The sequence below is a fragment of the Oncorhynchus mykiss genome, chromosome 17 (assembly GCF_013265735.2).
Source record: "Oncorhynchus mykiss isolate Arlee chromosome 17, USDA_OmykA_1.1, whole genome shotgun sequence".
NCBI lineage: Eukaryota > Metazoa > Chordata > Actinopteri > Salmoniformes > Salmonidae > Oncorhynchus > Oncorhynchus mykiss.
Window position 1 is genome coordinate 62,623,725 of NC_048581.1, and position 23,787 is coordinate 62,647,511.

The following is a 23,787-nucleotide window of genomic DNA, read 5'->3' on the forward strand; positions in this document are numbered from 1 at the left end:
ACATTAAGGGAACATTTCGGCATTTCGTGTATGATCAGTGAGAAAGTCCATATTGCAAATGTACGGTCCCTTACCCGACGTCCGAAATCGTTTGTAAAATTTGCGGTCGGCGTCGGGACGTGCGGTAGGGCCGGACCTACCGGGAAGTCGTCGAATGAACTTTGTCGGACTTTCGGTTTCCGTTTAAAAAAAAAAAAAAGTTTCGGACCGTTTTTCCGCCGTCCCGGACACTCCCACCAGATGGCATACGGAATCATATGGCAATTTGGCAAAACATCACGAATCGCGACGGGGCCTTATCTCAAAAACTGAAAATATTTCGAAGCCGAAACTTGGCGAGCGTAGGGTTGGCGTAACGGGCAGTTGGCCCCGAACGGGATGGCGTCTAGGCCTCGACGGTTTTTGAGCTACGGCCATTTTTCTGGGATTAAAGGCTTAAAATGGAAGTAGAGAAATTATTTTTCCACTTCGGGTCAAAGCCAAGGAGCCTCCGGTGTCAATAAAAAAAGAACCAGCCATTTATCTATCGTCATTTAAGAGAAACGGAACAATGACAAATTGGTGATGGTCACAAAGAGGCGTTTTTTTTTTTTTCAACGGTTACAGATCCAGTTGCAGGGTGTTCATACGAATATTTTTAAAGTGTGCTGCGGAGCTCTGCAACATTTCTGTGATTTTCTATGATTTTCTGAAATAACACAATAACCGACCATTAGAATAGTAGGCCCAAAATGAAGCCTGCCCCACAATGTCATTTGCTTTTGAGTGACAGTGAGAGAACCGTTAGGGTGAGAAGAAAAATTCCACCACATGAATGTTCCTAAGGTCCTCCCGATCTCAACAAGCCTAACCTTGACCGTGTGGCATTAACCCTTAACAGTAAAACAGTGTTTTTTGATCTCACAGATTACAGTGTCATCTCTCCCCATAGGAATACATTGCCTGCACCCCTAATTTCAACCTGAGGCCTATGTGGGTTATGAATGCCGTATGAACCTGTCTTCGGTACCAGTCCATCAGGCCACTATGAGGTCTACCTGTGTCGATTCTAAGCTTCCTGGACCAACCGGAAGTGGTTAAAATGCCCCTAAAAGTGTTTACCCATACACTGCATGCAGTTTGATAGACATAGTGCATTCAACCCTGTGTAGATCAGTCAATTCTTAACGTAAGGACTTAAAACTCAGGATTCTGTAACAGCATACCCCAATGAGGATATGTGGTGACTTATAGCTTCCTGTGCCAACCGGAAGTGCCATAATTGGTGTCTCAGGGGCTGTTTCGAAGGGTTAAAAAATTCAGATCTGTCCAAAACTTCATATATGTGATTAGGCAACCCCCATGAACTGTAAATCAGTAATTTTTCCCAAAAAAAATCAAAGGAAAAAAAAATCGCACTAAAACACAACTTGGATGGAGGGACGTATTGGGGTGCGTAGAGACAGACAGTGGCCGCAATAGTTAGCTTTGTTCTAGCTAAAAAAGAACGGTCGGACCTAGAGTTCCGAAACTTTAGAAACCTGTTCTAGACCTCCGGGCCATGGTGCGTGGCGAGTTACGTGGCTCTAGACGGTTCTCGGACCGAGAAACAGCCTCGTACATTCGCAATAACTTCAATTCATTTTTGCATCACGAAAATGACGACGTTTAGAAAAGTCTCAGAGACGCAAGGCTAGGTGCGTTGAAACCGGCTCGGCCCATAGAGACGGACCCCAAAGTTTCTGTCCGATAGCTCGTTCAAGGACCCCGTAGCAAGGCATGGAAAATAGTGGATTTTCAGCACCAATTAGGGTTTTTCTCGGACACCAAATGACCTATCGAGCCGAAACTCGGGATTCGGGGTCGCCTCACATAGGACTTCACATAATGTCCGAACTGGACCCGCAGCTAGAACGTAACTATGTGTTTTACCTTTTTATTATGTTTTAAACTAGAGGCGCTGTGAATTATGGGACTGCTCTGACATATATGATAGTTGGCATCTAAATGAGTAGGAAACAGTGGGTTTGGTGTCATAATGACATCTAATTGACTGATGGACACTGACTTGCTAGTTGACTTTTGTACATTTGCAATATGTTTAAACAGAGAGGGACCATCACCAAAATGGCATTCTGAAATCAACACAAAAAATGGCATCACCATAGTCTCCAGACTGTGCTGAGTTCAACGAGCTATCCCGCTTGACCGTAGCTCGCTCGGTCTAGGCGCAGCAACCATTAGAATATTAGGCCCAAAATGAAGCCTGCACCACAATGTCATTTGCTTTTGGGTGAGAGTGAGAGAACCGTTAGGGTGAGAAGAAAAATTCCACCATAGGAATGTTCCTAAGGTCCTCCCGATCTGAACAAGCCTAACCTTGACCGTGTGGCATTAACCCTTAACAGTAAAACAGTGTTTTTTGATCTCACAGATTACAGTGTCATCTCTCCCCATAGGAATACATTGCCTGCACCCCTAATTTCAACCTGAGGCCTATGTGGGTTATGAATGCCGTATGAACCTGTCTTCGGTACCAGTCCATCAGGCCACTATGAGGTCTACCTGTGTTGATTCTAAGCTTCCTGGACCAACCGGAAGTGGTTCAAATCACCCTAAAAGTGTTTACCCATACACTGCATGCAGTTTGATAGACATAGTGCATTCAACCCTGTGTAGATCAGTCAATTCTTAACGTAAAGACTTAAAACTCGGGATTCTGTAAGTGGCCATGTCAATCAAGACATGTGGTGATTTATAGCTTCCTGTGCCAACCGGAAGTGCCATAATTGGTGTCTCAGGGGCTGTTTCGAAGGGTTAAAAAAGTCAGATCTGTCCAAAACTTCATATATGTGATTAGGCAACCCCCATGAACTGTAAATCAGTCATTTTTCCCCAAAAAAATCAAAGGAAAAAAAAATTGCACTAAAACACAACTTGGATGGAGGGACGTATTGGGGTGCGTAGAGACAGACAGTGGCCGCAATAGTTAGCTTTGTTGGAGCTAAAAAAGAACAGTCGGACCTAGAGTTCCGAAACTTTAGAAACCTGTTCTAGACCTCCGGGCCATGGTGCGTGGCGAGTTACGTGGCTCTAGACGGTTCTCGGACCGAGAAACAGCCTCGTACATTTGAAATAACTTCAATTCATTTTTGCATCACGAAAATGACGACATTTAGAAATGTCCCAGAGTCGCAAGACTAGGTGCATTGCGAACGTCTCGGCCCATATAGACAGACCCCAACGTTTCTGTCCGATAGCTCATTCAAGGACCCCGTAGCAAGTCATGGAAAATAGTGGATTTTCAGCACCAATTAGGGTTTTTCTCGGACACCAAATGACCTATCGAGCCGAAACTCGGGATTCGGGGTCGCCTCACATAGGACTTCACATAATGTCCGAACTGGACCCGCAGCTAGAACGTAACTATGTGTTTTACCTTTTTATTATGTTTTCAACTGAAGGCGCTGTGAATTATGGGACTGCTCTGACATATGTGATAGTTGGCTACTAAATGAGTAGGAAAAAGTGGGTTTGGTGTCAATTGATATCCATTTGGTGTCATAATGACATCTAATTGACTGATGGACACTGACTTGCTAGTTGACTTTTGTACATTTGCAATATGTTTAAACGGAGAGGGACCATCACCAAAATGGCATTCTGAAATCAACACAAAAAATGGCATCACCATAGTCTCCAGACTGTGCCGAGTTCAAGGAGACGCCCCGCTTGACCGTAGCTCGTTCTGAGTGCAGCAAACTTGAAAAAAAGAAGGCCCAAAATGAAGCCTGCACCACAATGTCATTTGATTTTGGGGGGCAGTGAGAGAACCGTTAGGGTGAGAAGCACAATTCCACCACATGAATGTTCCTAAGGTCCTCCCGATCTGAACAAGCCTAACCTTGACCGTGTGGCATTAACCCTTCACAGTAAAACAGGGTTTTTTGATCTCACAGATTACAGTGTCATCTCTCCCCATAGGAATACATTGCCTGCACCCCTAATTTCAACCTGAGGCCTATGTGGGTTATGAATGCCGTATGAACCTGTCTTCGGTACCAGTCCATCAGGCCACTATGAGGTCTACCTGTGTCGAATCTAAGCTTCCTGGAGCAACCGGAAGTGGTTAAAATGCCCCTAAAAGTGTTTACCCATACACTGCCTGCAGTTTGATAGACACAGTGCATTCAACCCTGTGTAGATCAGTCAATTCTTAACGTAAAGACTTAAAACTCGGGATTCTGTAAGTGGCTATGTAAATCAAGACATGTGTTTACTTATAGCTTCCTGTGCCAACCGGAAGTGCCTTTAATTGGGTCACACTCTCTGTTTCGAAGGGTTAAAAAAGTCACATCTCTCCAAAACTTCATATGTGTGACTAGGTAACCCTTCTGAACTGTAAATCAGTCATTAATCCCAACAGATGTCAAAGAAAAGCTCCCTGACACACACACAGGAAGGATGGAGTGATAAAGTGCGGTGCTTAAAGACACAGAGAGCAGGAAATGGCATTACCATAATCCCTAGGCCGTACCGAGTTCAGCGAGATATCCCGCTTGACCGTAGCTCGCTCGGTCTAGGCGCAGCGAGCATTAGAATAGTAGGCCCAAAATGAAGCCTGCACCACAATGTCATTTGCTTTTGGGTGACAGTGAGAGAACCGTTAGAGTGAGAAGAAAAATTGCACCACATGAATGTTCCTAAGGTCCTCCCGATCTCAACAAGCCTAACCTTGACCGTGTGGCATTAACCCTTAACAGTAAAACAGTGTTTTTTGATCTCACAGATTACAGTGTCATCTCTCCCCATAGGAATACATTGCCTGCACCCCTAATTTCAACCTGAGGCCTATGTGGGTTATGAATGCCGTATGAACCTGTCTTCGGTACCAGTCCATCAGGCCACTATGAGGTCTACCTGTGTCGATTCTAAGCTTCCTGGACCAACCGGAAGTGGTTAAAATGCCCCTAAAAGTGTTTACCCATACACTGCATGCAGTTTGATAGACATAGTGCATTCAACCCTGTGTAGATCAGTCAATTCTTAACGTAAGGACTTAAAACTCAGGATTCTGTAACAGCATACCCCAATGAGGATATGTGGTGACTTATAGCTTCCTGTGCCAACCGGAAGTGCCATAATTGGTGTCTCAGGGGCTGTTTCGAAGGGTTAAAAAAGTCTGATCTTTCCAAAACTTCATATGTGTGATTAGGCAACCCCCATGAACTGTAAATCAGTCATTTTTCCCAAAAAAAATCAAAGGAAAAAAAAATTGCACTAAAACACAACTTGGATGGAGGGACGTATTGGGGTGCGTAGAGACAGACAGTGGCTCCAATAGTTAGCTTTGTTGGAGCTAAAAAAGAACCGTCGGACCTAGAGTTCCGAAACTTTAGAAACCTGTTCTAGACCTCACGTAGATGGTGCGTGGTGAGTTACGTGGCTCTAGAAGGTTCTCGGACCGAGAAACAGCCTCGTACATTTGAAATAACTTCAATTCATTTTTGCATCACGAAAATGACGACATTTAGAAATGTCCCAGAGTCGCAAGACTAGGTGCATTGCGAACGTCTCGGCCCATATAGACAGACCCCAACGTTTCTGTCCGATATCTCATTCAAGGACCCCGTAGCAAGTCATGGAAAATAGTGGATTTTCAGCACCAATTAGGGTTTTTCTCGGACACCAAATGACCTATCGAGCCGAAACTTGGGATTCGGGGTCGCCTCAGCTAGGCCAACACATAACATAAGAAATGGACCCGCAGCTAGAACGTAACTACGTGTTTTATGGTTTTTTTATGGTTTGTACCGAAGGCGTTGTGAATTTTGGGCCAGCTCTGAAGTATGTAATAGTTGGCTACTAAACGAGTTGGAAAAAGTGGGTTTGGTGTCAGTTTGTATCAGTTTGGTGGTCAGAATGATATCTAATTGACTGATGGACTCTTGTCCACTTGACTCTTGTACATTTGCAATATGATTCTATAGTGAAAAAACATCACCAAAAGCGACATTCTGAAATCAACCCAAACGAGCGATTGAGATGACCCAGAATCACTGCAAAGCCATCCCGAGTTCATCGGGCCAGTCAATTTCACATTCCTGCAGGATTTTTATAGCATGACAAATTCGTGATGGTACCTGCCCATTAAAACATATTGCAAATGCACAGTGACTTTGAAAAAGTAGGAAACAAAAAAAAATACATCTAAAATTTTTTGAGCATGACAAATTCGTGATGGTACCTGCCCATTGAAACATATTGCAAATGCACAGTGACTTTGAAAAAGTAAGGAAACATAAACAAAAAAACATCAACACATTTTTTGGGTAACCAGTTGCATATTTTAGATCACAAGATGACAAAGGTATAGTTTGAGCAAAGTAAAGCTTGAATTTATAGCATGACAAATTCGTGATGGTACCTGCCCATTAAAACATATTGCAAATGCACAGTGACTTTGAAAAAGTAAGGAAACATAAACAAATTCGATAAACAAATTCGTGATGGTACCTGCCCATTAAAACATATTCCAAATGCACAGTGACTTTGAAAAAGTAAGAAACAAAAAAAATACATCTAAAAAATTTTGAGCATGACAAATTCGTGATGGTACCTGCCCATTGAAACATATTGCAAATGCACAGTGACTTTGAAAAAGTAAGGAAACATAAACAAATTCGATAAACAAATTCGTGATGGTACCTGCCCATTAAAACATATTCCAAATGCACAGTGACTTTGAAAAAGTAAGGAAACAAAAAAAAATACATCTAAAAAATTTTGAGCATGACAAATTCGTGATGGTACCTGCCCATTGAAACATATTGCAAATGCACAGTGACTTTGAAAAAGTAAGGAAACATAAACAAATTCGATAAACAAATTCGTGATGGTACCTGCCCATTAAAACATATTCCAAATGCACAGTGACTTTGAAAAAGTAAGAAACAAAAAAAAATACATCTAAAAAATTTTGAGCATGACAAATTCGTGATGGTACCTAACCATTGAAACATATTGCAAATGCACAGTGACTTTGAAAAAGTAAGGAAACATAAACAAATTCGATAAACAAATTCGTGATGGTACCTGCCCATTAAAACATATTCCAAATGCACAGTGACTTTGAAAAAGTAAGAAACAAAAAAAAATACATCTAAAAAATTTTGAGCATGACAAATTCGTGATGGTACCTGCCCATTGAAACATATTGCAAATGCACAGTGACTTTGAAAAAGTAAGGAAACATAAACAAATTCGATAAACAAATTCGTGATGGTACCTGCCCATTAAAACATATTCCAAATGCACAGTGACTTTGAAAAAGTAAGAAACAAAAAAAAATACATCTAAAAAATTTTGAGCATGACAAATTCGTGATGGTACCTGCCCATTGAAACATATTGCAAATGCACAGTGACTTTGAAAAAGTAAGGAAACATAAACAAATTCGATAAACAAATTCGTGATGGTACCTGCCCATTAAAACATATTCCAAATGCACAGTGACTTTGAAAAAGTAAGAAACAAAAAAAAATACATCTAAAAAATTTTGAGCATGACAAATTCGTGATGGTACCTGCCCATTGAAACATATTGCAAATGCACAGTGACTTTGAAAAAGTAAGGAAACATAAACAAATTCGATAAACAAATTCGTGATGGTACCTGCCCATTAAAACATATTCCAAATGCACAGTGACTTTGAAAAAGTAAGAAACAAAAAAAAATACATCTAAAAAATTTTGAGCATGACAAATTCGTGATGGTACCTGCCCATTGAAACATATTGCAAATGCACAGTGACTTTGAAAAAGTAAGGAAACATAAACAAATTCGATAAACAAATTCGTGATGGTACCTGCCCATTAAAACATATTCCAAATGCACAGTGACTTTGAAAAAGTAAGAAACAAAAAAAAATACATCTAAAAAATTTTGAGCATGACAAATTCGTGATGGTACCTGCCCATTGAAACATATTGCAAATGCACAGTGACTTTGAAAAAGTAAGGAAACATAAACAAATTCGATAAACAAATTCGTGATGGTACCTGCCCATGAAAACATATTCCAAATGCACAGTGACTTTGAAAAAGTAAGAAACAAAAAAAAATACATCTAAAAAATTTTGAGCATGACAAATTCGTGATGGTACCTGCCCATTGAAACATATTGCAAATGCACAGTGACTTTGAAAAAGTAAGGAAACATAAACAAATTCGATAAACAAATTCGTGATGGTACCTGCCCATTAAAACATATTGCAAATGCACAGTGACTTTGAAAAAGTAAGGAAACAAAAAAAAATACATCTAAAAAATTTTGAGCATGACAAATTCGTGATGGTACCTGCCCATTGAAACATATTGCAAATGCACAGTGACTTTGAAAAAGTAAGGAAACATAAACAAATTCGATAAACAAATTCGTGATGGTACCTGCCCATTAAAACATATTCCAAATGCACAGTGACTTTGAAAAAGTAAGGAAACAAAAAAAAATACATCTAAAAAATTTTGAGCATGACAAATTCGTGATGGTACCTGCCCATTGAAACATATTGCAAATGCACAGTGACTTTGAAAAAGTAAGGAAACATAAACAAATTCGATAAACAAATTCGTGATGGTACCTGCCCATTAAAACATATTCCAAATGCACAGTGACTTTGAAAAAGTAAGAAACAAAAAAAAACACATTTAAAAAATTTTGAGCATGACAAATTCGTGATGGTACCTGCCCATTGAAACATATTGCAAATGCACAGTGACTTTGAAAAAGTAAGGAAACATAAACAAATTCGATAAACAAATTCGTGATGGTACCTGCCCATTAAAACATATTCCAAATGCACAGTGACTTTGAAAAAGTAAGAAACAAAAAAAAATACATCTAAAAAATTTTGAGCATGACAAATTCGTGATGGTACCTGCCCATTGAAACATATTGCAAATGCACAGTGACTTTGAAAAAGTATCGAAACATAAACAAATTCGATAAACAAATTCGTGATGGTACCTGCCCATTAAAACATATTGCAAATGCACAGTGACTTTGAAAAAGTAAGGAAACAAAAAAAAATACATCTAAAAAATTTTGAGCATGACAAATTCGTGATGGTACCTGCCCATTGAAACATATTGCAAATGCACAGTGACTTTGAAAAAGTAAGGAAACATAAACAAAAAAACATCAACAAATTTTTTGGGTAACCAGTTGCATATTTTAGATCACAAGATGACAAAGGTATAGTTTGAGCAAAGTAAAGCTTGAATTTATAGCATGACAAATTCGTGATGGTACCTGCCCATTAAAACATATTGCAAATGCACAGTGACTTTGAAAAAGTAAGGAAACAAAAAAAAATTCGATAAACAAATTCGTGATGGTACCTGCCCATTAAAACATATTCCAAATGCACAGTGACTTTGAAAAAGTAAGGAAACAAAAAAAAATACATCTAAAAAATTTTGAGCATGACAAATTCGTGATGGTACCTGCCCATTGAAACATATTGCAAATGCACAGTGACTTTGAAAAAGTAAGGAAACATAAACAAATTCGATAAACAAATTCGTGATGGTACCTGCCCATTAAAACATATTCCAAATGCACAGTGACTTTGAAAAAGTAAGAAACAAAAAAAAACACATTTAAAAAATTTTGAGCATGACAAATTCGTGATGGTACCTGCCCATTGAAACATATTGCAAATGCACAGTGACTTTGAAAAAGTAAGGAAACATAAACAAATTCGATAAACAAATTCGTGATGGTACCTGCCCATTAAAACATATTCCAAATGCACAGTGACTTTGAAAAAGTAAGAAACAAAAAAAAATACATCTAAAAAATTTTGAGCATGACAAATTCGTGATGGTACCTGCCCATTGAAACATATTGCAAATGCACAGTGACTTTGAAAAAGTATCGAAACATAAACAAATTCGATAAACAAATTCGTGATGGTACCTGCCCATTAAAACATATTGCAAATGCACAGTGACTTTGAAAAAGTAAGGAAACAAAAAAAAATACATCTAAAAAATTTTGAGCATGACAAATTCGTGATGGTACCTGCCCATTGAAACATATTGCAAATGCACAGTGACTTTGAAAAAGTAAGGAAACATAAACAAAAAAACATCAACAAATTTTTTGGGTAACCAGTTGCATATTTTAGATCACAAGATGACAAAGGTATAGTTTGAGCAAAGTAAAGCTTGAATTTATAGCATGACAAATTCGTGATGGTACCTGCCCATTAAAACATATTGCAAATGCACAGTGACTTTGAAAAAGTAAGGAAACAAAAAAAAATACATCTAAAAAATTTTGAGCATGACAAATTCGTGATGGTACCTGCCCATTGAAACATATTGCAAATGCACAGTGACTTTGAAAAAGTAAGGAAACATAAACAAATTCGATAAACAAATTCGTGATGGTACCTGCCCATTAAAACATATTGCAAATGCACAGTGACTTTGAAAAAGTAAGGAAACAAAAAAAAATACATCTAAAAAATTTTGAGCATGACAAATTCGTGATGGTACCTGCCCATTGAAACATATTGCAAATGCACAGTGACTTTGAAAAAGTAAGGAAACATAAACAAATTCGATAAACAAATTCGTGATGGTACCTGCCCATTAAAACATATTCCAAATGCACAGTGACTTTGAAAAAGTAAGAAACAAAAAAAAATACATCTAAAAAATTTTGAGCATGACAAATTCGTGATGGTACCTGCCCATTGAAACATATTGCAAATGCACAGTGACTTTGAAAAAGTAAGGAAACATAAACAAAAAAACATCAACAAATTTTTTGGGTAACCAGTTGCATATTTTAGATCACAAGATGACAAAGGTATAGTTTGAGCAAAGTAAAGCTTGAATTTATAGCATGACAAATTCGTGATGGTACCTGCCCATTAAAACATATTGCAAATGCACAGTGACTTTGAAAAAGTAAGGAAACATAAACAAAAAAACATCAACAAATTTTTTGGGTAACCAGTTGCATATTTTAGATCACAAGATGACAAAGGTATAGTTTGAGCAAAGTAAAGCTTGAATTTATAGCATGACAAATTCGTGATGGTACCTGCCCATTGAAACATATTGCAAATGCACAGTGACTTTGAAAAAGTAAGGAAACATAAACAAATTCGATAAACAAATTCGTGATGGTACCTGCCCATTAAAACATATTCCAAATGCACAGTGACTTTGAAAAAGTAAGAAACAAAAAAAAATACATTTAAAAATTTTTGAGCATGACAAATTCGTGATGGTACCTGCCCATTGAAACATATTGCAAATGCACAGTGACTTTGAAAAAGTAAGGAAACATAAACAAATTCGATAAACAAATTCGTGATGGTACCTGCCCATTAAAACATATTCCAAATGCACAGTGACTTTGAAAAAGTAAGAAACAAAAAAAAATACATCTAAAAAATTTTGAGCATGACAAATTCGTGATGGTACCTGCCCATTGAAACATATTGCAAATGCACAGTGACTTTGAAAAAGTATCGAAACATAAACAAATTCGATAAACAAATTCGTGATGGTACCTGCCCATTAAAACATATTGCAAATGCACAGTGACTTTGAAAAAGTAAGGAAACAAAAAAAAATACATCTAAAAAATTTTGAGCATGACAAATTCGTGATGGTACCTGCCCATTGAAACATATTGCAAATGCACAGTGACTTTGAAAAAGTAAGGAAACATAAACAAATTCGATAAACAAATTCGTGATGGTACCTGCCCATTAAAACATATTGCAAATGCACAGTGACTTTGAAAAAGTAAGGAAACAAAAAAAAATACATCTAAAAAATTTTGAGCATGACAAATTCGTGATGGTACCTGCCCATTGAAACATATTGCAAATGCACAGTGACTTTGAAAAAGTATCGAAACATAAACAAATTCGATAAACAAATTCGTGATGGTACCTGCCCATTAAAACATATTGCAAATGCACAGTGACTTTGAAAAAGTAAGGAAACAAAAAAAAATACATCTAAAAAATTTTGAGCATGACAAATTCGTGATGGTACCTGCCCATTGAAACATATTGCAAATGCACAGTGACTTTGAAAAAGTAAGGAAACATAAACAAAAAAACATCAACAAATTTTTTGGGTAACCAGTTGCATATTTTAGATCACAAGATGACAAAGGTATAGTTTGAGCAAAGTAAAGCTTGAATTTATAGCATGACAAATTCGTGATGGTACCTGCCCATTAAAACATATTGCAAATGCACAGTGACTTTGAAAAAGTAAGGAAACAAAAAAAAATACATCTAAAAAATTTTGAGCATGACAAATTCGTGATGGTACCTGCCCATTGAAACATATTGCAAATGCACAGTGACTTTGAAAAAGTAAGGAAACATAAACAAATTCGATAAACAAATTCGTGATGGTACCTGCCCATTAAAACATATTGCAAATGCACAGTGACTTTGAAAAAGTAAGGAAACAAAAAAAAATACATCTAAAAAATTTTGAGCATGACAAATTCGTGATGGTACCTGCCCATTGAAACATATTGCAAATGCACAGTGACTTTGAAAAAGTAAGGAAACATAAACAAATTCGATAAACAAATTCGTGATGGTACCTGCCCATTAAAACATATTCCAAATGCACAGTGACTTTGAAAAAGTAAGAAACAAAAAAAAATACATCTAAAAAATTTTGAGCATGACAAATTCGTGATGGTACCTGCCCATTGAAACATATTGCAAATGCACAGTGACTTTGAAAAAGTAAGGAAACATAAACAAAAAAACATCAACAAATTTTTTGGGTAACCAGTTGCATATTTTAGATCACAAGATGACAAAGGTATAGTTTGAGCAAAGTAAAGCTTGAATTTATAGCATGACAAATTCGTGATGGTACCTGCCCATTAAAACATATTGCAAATGCACAGTGACTTTGAAAAAGTAAGGAAACATAAACAAAAAAACATCAACAAATTTTTTGGGTAACCAGTTGCATATTTTAGATCACAAGATGACAAAGGTATAGTTTGAGCAAAGTAAAGCTTGAATTTATAGCATGACAAATTCGTGATGGTACCTGCCCATTGAAACATATTGCAAATGCACAGTGACTTTGAAAAAGTAAGGAAACATAAACAAATTCGATAAACAAATTCGTGATGGTACCTGCCCATTAAAACATATTCCAAATGCACAGTGACTTTGAAAAAGTAAGAAACAAAAAAAAATACATTTAAAAATTTTTGAGCATGACAAATTCGTGATGGTACCTGCCCATTGAAACATATTGCAAATGCACAGTGACTTTGAAAAAGTATCGAAACATAAACAAATTCGATAAACAAATTCGTGATGGTACCTGCCCATTAAAACATATTGCAAATGCACAGTGACTTTGAAAAAGTAAGGAAACAAAAAAAAATACATCTAAAAAATTTTGAGCATGACAAATTCGTGATGGTACCTGCCCATTGAAACATATTGCAAATGCACAGTGACTTTGAAAAAGTAAGGAAACATAAACAAATTCGATAAACAAATTCGTGATGGTACCTGCCCATTAAAACATATTGCAAATGCACAGTGACTTTGAAAAAGTAAGGAAACAAAAAAAAATACATCTAAAAAATTTTGAGCATGACAAATTCGTGATGGTACCTGCCCATTGAAACATATTGCAAATGCACAGTGACTTTGAAAAAGTAAGGAAACATAAACAAATTCGATAAACAAATTCGTGATGGTACCTGCCCATTAAAACATATTCCAAATGCACAGTGACTTTGAAAAAGTAAGGAAACAAAAAAAAATACATCTAAAAAATTTTGAGCATGACAAATTCGTGATGGTACCTGCCCATTGAAACATATTGCAAATGCACAGTGACTTTGAAAAAGTAAGGAAACATAAACAAATTCGATAAACAAATTCGTGATGGTACCTGCCCATTAAAACATATTCCAAATGCACAGTGACTTTGAAAAAGTAAGGAAACAAAAAAAAATACATCTAAAAAATTTTGAGCATGACAAATTCGTGATGGTACCTGCCCATTGAAACATATTGCAAATGCACAGTGACTTTGAAAAAGTAAGGAAACATAAACAAATTCGATAAACAAATTCGTGATGGTACCTGCCCATTAAAACATATTCCAAATGCACAGTGACTTTGAAAAAGTAAGGAAACAAAAAAAAATACATCTAAAAAATTTTGAGCATGACAAATTCGTGATGGTACCTGCCCATTGAAACATATTGCAAATGCACAGTGACTTTGAAAAAGTAAGGAAACATAAACAAAAAAACATCAACAAATTTTTTGGGTAACCAGTTGCATATTTTAGATCACAAGATGACAAAGGTATAGTTTGAGCAAAGTAAAGCTTGAATTTATAGCATGACAAATTCGTGATGGTACCTGCCCATTAAAACATATTGCAAATGCACAGTGACTTTGAAAAAGTAAGGAAACAAAAAAAAATACATCTAAAAAATTTTGAGCATGACAAATTCGTGATGGTACCTGCCCATTGAAACATATTGCAAATGCACAGTGACTTTGAAAAAGTAAGGAAACATAAACAAATTCGATAAACAAATTCGTGATGGTACCTGCCCATTAAAACATATTGCAAATGCACAGTGACTTTGAAAAAGTAAGGAAACAAAAAAAAATACATCTAAAAAATTTTGAGCATGACAAATTCATGATGGTACCTGCCCATTGAAACATATTGCAAATGCACAGTGACTTTGAAAAAGTAAGGAAACATAAACAAATTCGATAAACAAATTCGTGATGGTACCTGCCCATTAAAACATATTCCAAATGCACAGTGACTTTGAAAAAGTAAGAAACAAAAAAAAATACATCTAAAAAATTTTGAGCATGACAAATTCGTGATGGTACCTGCCCATTGAAACATATTGCAAATGCACAGTGACTTTGAAAAAGTAAGGAAACATAAACAAAAAAACATCAACAAATTTTTTGGGTAACCAGTTGCATATTTTAGATCACAAGATGACAAAGGTATAGTTTGAGCAAAGTAAAGCTTGAATTTATAGCATGACAAATTCGTGATGGTACCTGCCCATTAAAACATATTGCAAATGCACAGTGACTTTGAAAAAGTAAGGAAACATAAACAAAAAAACATCCCAAAATTCATTTTTTGGGTTACCAGTTGCATATTTTAGATCACCAGGTGCACATTTCAGGTCACCAGGTGCACATTTCAGATCACCAGGTGCACGGAGGAAAATATTTACTTTTGACTTTGACTTTTGACTTCCTATGACATCATATTGCAAATGGAGAAAACATATGCCTTATGCACAAGTAAAACAAAAAGAAATATGTAATACAAGTTGACCAAGGTATAGTTTGAGCAAAGTAAAGTTTGAATTTTGAGCATGACAAATTCGTGATGGTACCTGTCCATTAAAACATATTGCAAATGCACAGTGACTTTGAAAAAGTAAGGAAACATAAACAAAAAAACATCCCAAAATTTTTTTGGGGGGTTACCAGTTGCATATTTTAGATCACCAGGTGCACATTTCAGGTCACCAGGTGCACATTTCAGATCACCAGGTGCACGGAGGAAAATATTTACTTTTGACTTTGACTTTTGACTTCCTATGACATCATATTGCAAATGGAGAAAACATATGCCTTATGCACAAGTAAAACAAAAATAAATATGTAATACAAGTTGACCAAGGTATAGTTTGAGCAAAGTAAAGTTTGAATTTTGAGCATGACAAATTCGTGATGGTATCTGCCCATTAAAACATATTGCAAATGCACAGTGACTTTGAAAAAGTAAGGAAACATAAACAAAAAAAATCAAAAAAATTTTGTTGCACATTTTAGATCATCAGTTGCACGGAGGAAAATCGTTACTTTTGACTTTGACTTTTGACTTCCTATGACATCATATTGCAAATGGAGAAAACATATGCCTTATGCACAAGTAAAAAAAAATATGATAATAAAGCATGACTAAAGTATGTTGATAAGGTTCTTATACATGTGTTATTGACACAAAAATCGAAAGAATTTTGAAAAAAGGTCAAGAAAGCACTTTTTTAAGGATGTATGAAGTTTTTTACCAAATTTTGACATTTTTGACTTTTGACTTTTGACTTCCTATGAAATCATATTCCAAATGGAGAAAACATATGCCTTATGCACAAGTAAAAAAAAATATATATATATGATAATAAAGTATGACTAAAGTATGTTGATAAAGTTCTTATACATGTGTAATTGACACAAAAATCGAAAGAATTTTGAAAAAAGGTCCAGAAAGCACTTTTTTAAGGATGTGTGAAGTTTTTTACCAAATTTTGACATTTTTGACTTTTGACTTTTGACTTCCTATGAAATCATATTGCAAATGGACAAAACATATGCCTTATGCGCATGTACTTAAAAAAAATATATATATGATGACAAAAGTATACTCATACAGTTCTTACACATGTGTAATTGACAAAAAACTCGAAAGAATTTCGAAAAAAGGTCCAGAAAGCACTTTTTTAAGGGGTTTTAAGTTTTTTTTTTAAAATTTCATTTTTCAAAATTTGGCTTTTGGATGTTGACTTGGGTGCCATTTGCAATATGAAATGCCCCGGTGGAACGCACACGCCCCCTATTGGAATTTTGAAGTGTTACAATTGGCAATTGCCATATGGCATTTGCAATATACTTTGCATGAATCAACGCCAAATTGGGTGGTATTGGCCATCGTGTATATGGTTTGTCCAATGCCAATATCCCGCCATTTGTTTTTGTCCAAATCAGGGGGGTATTCCCTTACTTATGTGTATGTCTCTCTTCTCTCTCTCTCTCTCTCTCTCTCTCTCTCTCTCTCTCTCTCTCTCTCTCTCTGTGTCTCTCTCTCTCTCTCTCTCTGTGTCTCTCAGGGGAAGATCACAGCCCAGGGGAAACTGCTCCAGCAGGACACCTTTACAGTTAGTGAGCAGGACAGCAGCTTCCTGTCCCGTGCCAAAGAGAGGCGGGTCTTCCTGTTTGAACAGCTGGTCATTATCAGTGAACCAATCGATAGGAAGAAGGGCTTCTCTCTGCCAGGGTACACCTTTAAAAACAGCATCAAGGTGAGAATGACCTGTGTACATGAATTTGCTGATAACTACTTTATTGAGGAAGAGCGTACTTACTACTGTGTGCCTGTGATATGATGTTGTCCCACTATCTTAAGATTAATGCACAAACTAACTGTAAGTCGCTGTGGATAAGAGTGTCTGCTAAATGACTAAAATGTAAATGTGTGTGACCCCTGTCTCTCTGTGCTGCAGCTCAGTTGTCTGGGTGTGGAGGACCACTGTGAGGAGGACCCATGTCGTCTGGTCCTGACGTCCCGCGGGTCTGATGGGAGCGTTGCACGCTTCGTTCTGCAGGCCTCGTCCCAGGAGACTCGGAGGGCCTGGGTCAACGACGTTGTCCAGATCCTGGAGACCCAGAGGAACTTCCTCAACGGTACTGCTGCTTACCACCACGGGCCACATACAGTGGGGCAAAAAAAGCATTTAGTCAGCCACCAATTGTGCAAGTTCTCCCACTTAAAAAGATGAGAGATGCCTGTAATTTTCATCATAGGTGCACTTCAACTATGACAGACAAAATGAGAAATAAAATCCAGAAAATCACATTGTAGGATTTTTAATGAATTTATTTGCAAATTATGGTGGAAAATAAGTATTTGGTCACCTACAAACAAGCAAGATTTCTGGCTCTCACAGACCTGTAACTTCTTCTTTAAGAGGCTCCTCTGTCCTCCACTCGTTACCTGTATTAATAGCACCTGTTTGAACTTATTATCAGTATAAAAGACACCTGTCCACAACCTCAAACAGTCACACTCCAAACTCCACTATGGTCAAAACCAAAGAGCTGTCAAAGGACACCAGAAACAGAATTGTAGACCTGCACCAGGCTGGGAAGACTGAATCTGCAATAGGTAAGCAGCTTGGTTTGAAGAAATCAGCTGTGGGAGCAATTATTAGGAAATGGAAGACATACAAGACCACTGATAATCTCCCTCGATCTGGGGCTCCACGCAAGATCTCACCCCGTGGGGTCAAAATGATCACAAGAACGGTGAGCAAAAATCCCAGAACCACACGGGGGACCTAGTGAATGACCTGCAGAGAGCTGGGCCCAAAGTAACAAAGCCTACCATCAGTAACACACTACGCCGCCAGGGACTCAAATCCTGCAGTGCCAGACGTGTCCCCCTGCTTAAGCCAGTACATGTCCAGGCCCGTCTGAAGTTTGCTAGAGAGCATTTGGATGATCCAGAAGAAGATTGGGAGAATATCATATGGTCAGATGAAACCAAAATATAACTTTTTGGTAAAAACTCAACTCGTCGTGTTTGGAGGACAAAGAATGCTGAGTTGCATCCAAAGAACACCATACCTACTGTGAAGCATGGGGGTGGGAAACATCATGTTTTGAGGCTGTTTTTCTGCAAAGGGACCAGGATGACTGATCCGTGTAAAGGAAAGAATGAATGGGGCCATGTATCGTGAGATTTTGAGTGAAAACCTCCTTCCATCAGCAAGGGCATTGAAGATGAAACATGGCTGGGTCTTTCAGCATGACAATGATCCCAAACACACCGCCCGGGCAACGAAGGAGTGACTTCACACACAGGAGAAGCATTTCAAGTTCCTGGAGTGGCATAGCCAGACTCCAGATCTCAGCCCCATAGAAAATCTTTGGAGGGAGTTGAAAGTCTGTGTTGCCCAGCAACAGCCCCAAAACATCACTGCTCTAGAGGAGATCTGCATGGAGGAATGGGCCAAAATACCAGCAACAGTGTGTGAAAACCTTGTGAAGACTTACAGAAAACGTTTTACCTCTGTCATTGCCAACAAAGGGTATATAACAAAGTATTGAGATTAACTTTGTTATTGACCAAATACTTATTTTCCACCATAATTTGCAAATAAATTCATAAAAAATCCTACAATGTGATTTTCTGGATTTTTTTTCTCATTTTGTCTGTCATAGTTGAAGTGTACCTATGATGAAAATTACAGGCCTCTCTCATCTTTTTAAGTGGGCGAACTTGCACAATTGGTGGCTGACTAAATACTTTTTTGCCCCACTGTACATGCAGTGCATTCGGAAATTATTCCACATTTTGATAAAACTGATGAAATAGTTTCCCCCCCTCATCATCTACACACAATACCCCATAATGACAAAGCAAAAACAGGTTTCTAGAAATTTTTGCAAAAAAAACCCAACCTTGGCACACCTTTATTTGGGGAGTTTCTCCCATTCTCCTCTGCAGATCCACTCAAGCTCTGTCAGGTTGCATTGGAAGCATTGCTGCACAGCTATTTTCAGGTATCTCCAGAGATGTTCGATCAGTTTCAAGTCTGAGCTCTGCCTGGGCCACTCAAAGACATTTAGAAACTTGTCTTGTCTCGAAGCCACTTCTACGTTGTCTTGACTGTGTGCTTAGGGTTGTTGTCCTGTTGGAAGGTGAACCTTCGATTCAGTCTAAGGTCTTGAGCGCTCTGGAGAAGGTTTTCATCAATGATCTCTCTGTACTCTGCTCTGTTCATATTTCCCTCAATTCTGACTAGTCTCCCAGTCCCTGCCACTGAAAAACCTCCGCACAGCATGATGCTGCCACCACCATGCTTCACCGTAGGGATGGTGCCAGGATTCCTCCAGATGTGATGCTTGGAATTCAGGCCAAAGAGTTCAATCTTGGTTTCATCAGACCAGAGAATCTTGTTTCTGATTATCTGAGAGTCTTGAGGTGCCTTTTGGCAAACTCCAAGCGGGCTGTCATGTGCCTTTTACTGAGGAGTGGTTTCCGTCTGGCCACTCTACCATAAAGGCCTGATTGGTGGAGTGCTGCAGAGATGGTTGTCTTTCTAGAAGGTTCTCCTATCTCCACAAAGGAACTCTGGAGATCTATCAGAGTGACCATCGGGTTCTCGGTCACCTCCCTGACCAAGGCCCTTCTCCCCCAATTGCTCAGTTTGGCTGGGCGGCCAGCTCTAGGAAGGGTTTTGGTGCTTCGTATCGTCTTCAATTTAAAAATGATGGCGGCCCATGTGTTCTTGGGGACCTTCAATGCTGCAGCAATTTTTCGGTACCTTTTCCCAGATCTGTGCCTCGACATAATCCTGTCTCGGAGCTCTATGGACAATTCCTTCGACCTCATGGCTTGGTTTTTGATCTGACATGCACTATCAACTCTGGGATATTATATATACAGGTGTGTTCCTTTCCAAATAATGTCCAATCAATTTAATTTATGGCAGGTGGACTCCAATCAAGTAGTAAAAACATCTCAAGGATGATCAATGGAAACAGGACGCACCTGAGCTCTATTTCGAGTCTCATAGCAAAGGGTATGAATAGTTATGTAAATTAGGTATTTTTGTTTTATTTTTTATAAATTTAGCAAACAATTCTAAAAACCTGTTTTCGCTTTGTAATTATGGGGTAGTGTGTGTAGATTGATGAGGAAAAAAATGTATTTAATAAATTTGAGAAAAAGGCTGTAATGTAACAAAATGTGGAAAAAGTCAAGGGGTCTGAATACTTTCCGGATGCACTCTGTGTGTCCCAAATGGGATCCTGTTCCCTATTTAGTGCACTACTTTTGAACAGGGCCCATAGGACTCTAGTCAAAAGTAGTGTTCTAAATGGGGAGTAGGGTCCCATTTGGGACAGACATTTGTTTCTCTAGTTTTTCACACACAGGTAAATGTCCATGGGAAATTGAGGATTTCAGGATATTTTTAAGCTGTGTTTTATAGAATGAATGAATTGATTGATTCATTTTATTAAATGATTAACTGCATTACTTGATTGATTCTCCCTTATGGATACATTTTATAGATGCTCAATAAATAAATTAGTGGTGCCATTTGTTAGGTGTCAACTTTCTGGTTTTGTCTCAATTCTTATCCCTCCAACTATCCTCCTGTCGTCTCCTATCTCCTGTGTACCGTAGCTCTCCAGTCTCCTATAGAGTACCAGCGCAGGGAGAGTAAGTCCAACAGCCTGAGAGGAGCCATGAATGCTCCCGTTGTACCGACCTCTGGCCTGCGACCCCACTCCTCTGCCTCCATTGACCGCCACCGGCTACCCAACCTGCGTTCTTACAATACCTCCCTGCCCTCCCTCCACCTGCCCAGCCAGCCCCCTGCAGACACACAGGTACTACTACCCAACTGACTGCAACAATACACTCACTAGGCTGATCTGATAGTCATAGCAAGTGAAGATTAAATAGTGTCAGCAACTACTGGATAAAATATATTTAATTTAAATCCCACATTCTCTCTCTCTCTCTCTCTCTCTCTCTCTCTCAATGAAATTAAATTCAAGGGGCTTTATTGGCATGGGAAACAGTAAATATTACACTCACACAAGTTCCAATATAATAAATGCATTTCAAATGTTATATTATGTCTATATACAGTCTTGTAACAATGTGCAAATAGTTAAAGTAAAAAAGGGAAAATAAATTAACTTAAATATGGGTTGTATTTACAATGGTGTTTTTTTTCTTCACTGGTTGCCCTTTTCTTGTGGCAACAGGTCATAAATCCTGATGCTGTGATTCCACACTGTGTTATTTCATCCAATAGATATGGGAGTTTATCAAAATTGGATTTGTTTTTGAATTTTGTGCGTCTGTGTAATCTGAGGGAAATATGTGTCTCTAATATGGTCATACATTTGTCAGGAGGTTGAGAAGTGCATCTCCATTTCCACCTCATTTTGAGGGCAGTGTGCACATAGCCTGTCTTCTCTTGTGAACCAGGTCTGCCTACGGCGACCTTTCTCAGTAGCAAGGCTATGCTCACTGAGTCTATACATAGTCAAAGCTTTCCTTAATTTGGGTCAGTCACAGTGCTCAGGTATTCTGCCACTGTGTACTCTCTGATTAGGGCCAAATAGCATTCTAGTTTGCTCTGTTTTTCTGTTAATTATTTTCAATGTGTCAAGTAATTATCTTTTTGCTTTCTCATGATTTGGTTGGGTCGAATTTTGTTGCTATCCTGGGGCTCTGTGGGGTCTGTTTGTGTTTGTGAACAGAGCCCCAGGACCAGTTTGCTTACTGAACTCTTCTCCAGGTTCATCTCTCTCTCCCTCTCTCTCTCTCTTTGTTATTCAATCCTCTTTTATCTTTTATCTCCTTCAGTCCCCGCTGTATCTTAGCCCTGCGACACCCCATCCCTCCCATCTCCCTCTGACCAGCCCTCAACAGCTTAGCAATGGCCTGCGCCCCCCTGCCCAGCACAGCTTGCAGGTACTCAACCACACTGCAGGGAAATACTATTATCCCCAAGTCCTATTTTGAGATTGACCACAAATTTCTACAGAAATATAATTGATTTACAGTACAGGAAAGTGTGAGTTATTTAACTTAGGACTCACCACCATAAGTAGGATCTCTGTCATTAACCTCCCAATGCTCCCATAAACTCTTTCATCACTTCAGATCACAAACAGATCAGCAAATAGTTTAGTTTATAAATAGCTCTTTACTGTTTTATCATATAATCCCCCTGGACATTGGCCTGGGGTTGTTGTGGTTGTCAGTGCTAAAGGGAAATGACTGGGGCATCCCTCTCATTCTTTCCTAATGGGAGATATCCTGTTGTTGTTCCCAGCCAGGGTTACAATACTAACAGCACCCTGGCAGGCTGTCACACTGATATGTGGTCAGTTCCTATAAAAACACTATAGAACCCATAAAGCAGGGGTAGGCAACTAGACTCAGCTGCAGGCCAATTTTTTTTGTCAGAGCAGATGGTCGGGAGGCCGGAACATACTTATAATAATTTGTACACTGCAAATTGATCACAACTAAGGCGGCAGGTAGCCTAGTGGTTAAGAGCGTTGTGCCATTAACGCTAAGGTCACTGGTTTGAATCCACAATTGCCAAGGCAGAAAAATCTGCTGTTCTGCCGTTGAGCGTTAACCCCCAACAACAACTGCTCCATGGGTGCCCATGACGTCGTTTAAGGCAGCCCCCCGCACCTCTCTGACTCAGAGGGTTTGGGTTAAATGCGGAAGAGACATTTTGGCTGAATGCATACTAGGTATTCCCTTTCCCTTCTTTCAAGCCAAAAATAGATTATATTGGAAAATAACATGATCACATATCTCTTTTTTGATTTATTTATGGGAATACATGGGAACAGATGTTTCAGTTCCTGGGGATAACTAGCTTAGTGCCCTGGCTGGTAGTTTATTCTATTTAGCCAGACTCTCCCCAGGCTGTATCACTACCGGCCGTGATTGGGAGTCCCACAGGGCGGCGCACAATTGGCCCAGCGTTGTCCGGGTTAGGGTTTGGCAGGGGTAGGCCATCATTGTAAATAAGAATTTGTTCTTAACTGACTTGCCTAGTTAAATAAAGGTTAAAAAATAAATGTGGAGGAAATGGGTTTGATTACAGGACTCCTATCAGAGAGGCTTATCAAGCTGTTTCCACACTTCATTTTAGTTCCTCCTCTGTCTCCCTTGTAGACAGACAAATAGAGAACCCTTCGGGCCTTTGAAAAAAAGTTTAATGTTGCCCTATCAGTGGATAGATTTGAAACTGTTCTGGTGTATTTGGAAACCTACAATTAATATAGAGGTGAGAGGACTGATATCATTGGGGGCAACCCACTGTTCCTAGGCTGTCATTGAAAGTAAGAATTTGTTCTTAACTGACTTGCCTAGTAAAATAAATAACAAT

At 38.4% G+C, this 23,787-nt stretch overlaps 1 protein-coding gene across 3 annotated transcripts in view; it reads left to right on the plus strand.

Annotated features, from left to right (window-relative positions):
- The window catches only part of LOC110494319 (rho guanine nucleotide exchange factor 25), a 73,541-nt gene that overhangs the window by 47,740 nt on the left and 2,014 nt on the right, over positions 1–23,787 (plus strand). For 2 of the 3 annotated variants that reach the window (XM_036950398.1, XM_036950397.1), the window contains 4 exons: positions 16,957–17,148; positions 17,350–17,530; positions 21,042–21,247; positions 22,239–22,346. In XM_036950398.1, the coding sequence (XP_036806293.1) occupies positions 16,957–17,148; positions 17,350–17,530; positions 21,042–21,247; positions 22,239–22,346 (687 nt within the window). The remainder of the gene's footprint in view (positions 1–16,956; positions 17,149–17,349; positions 17,531–21,041; positions 21,248–22,238; positions 22,347–23,787) is intronic. The other variant, XM_036950399.1, reaches the window with a different exon arrangement.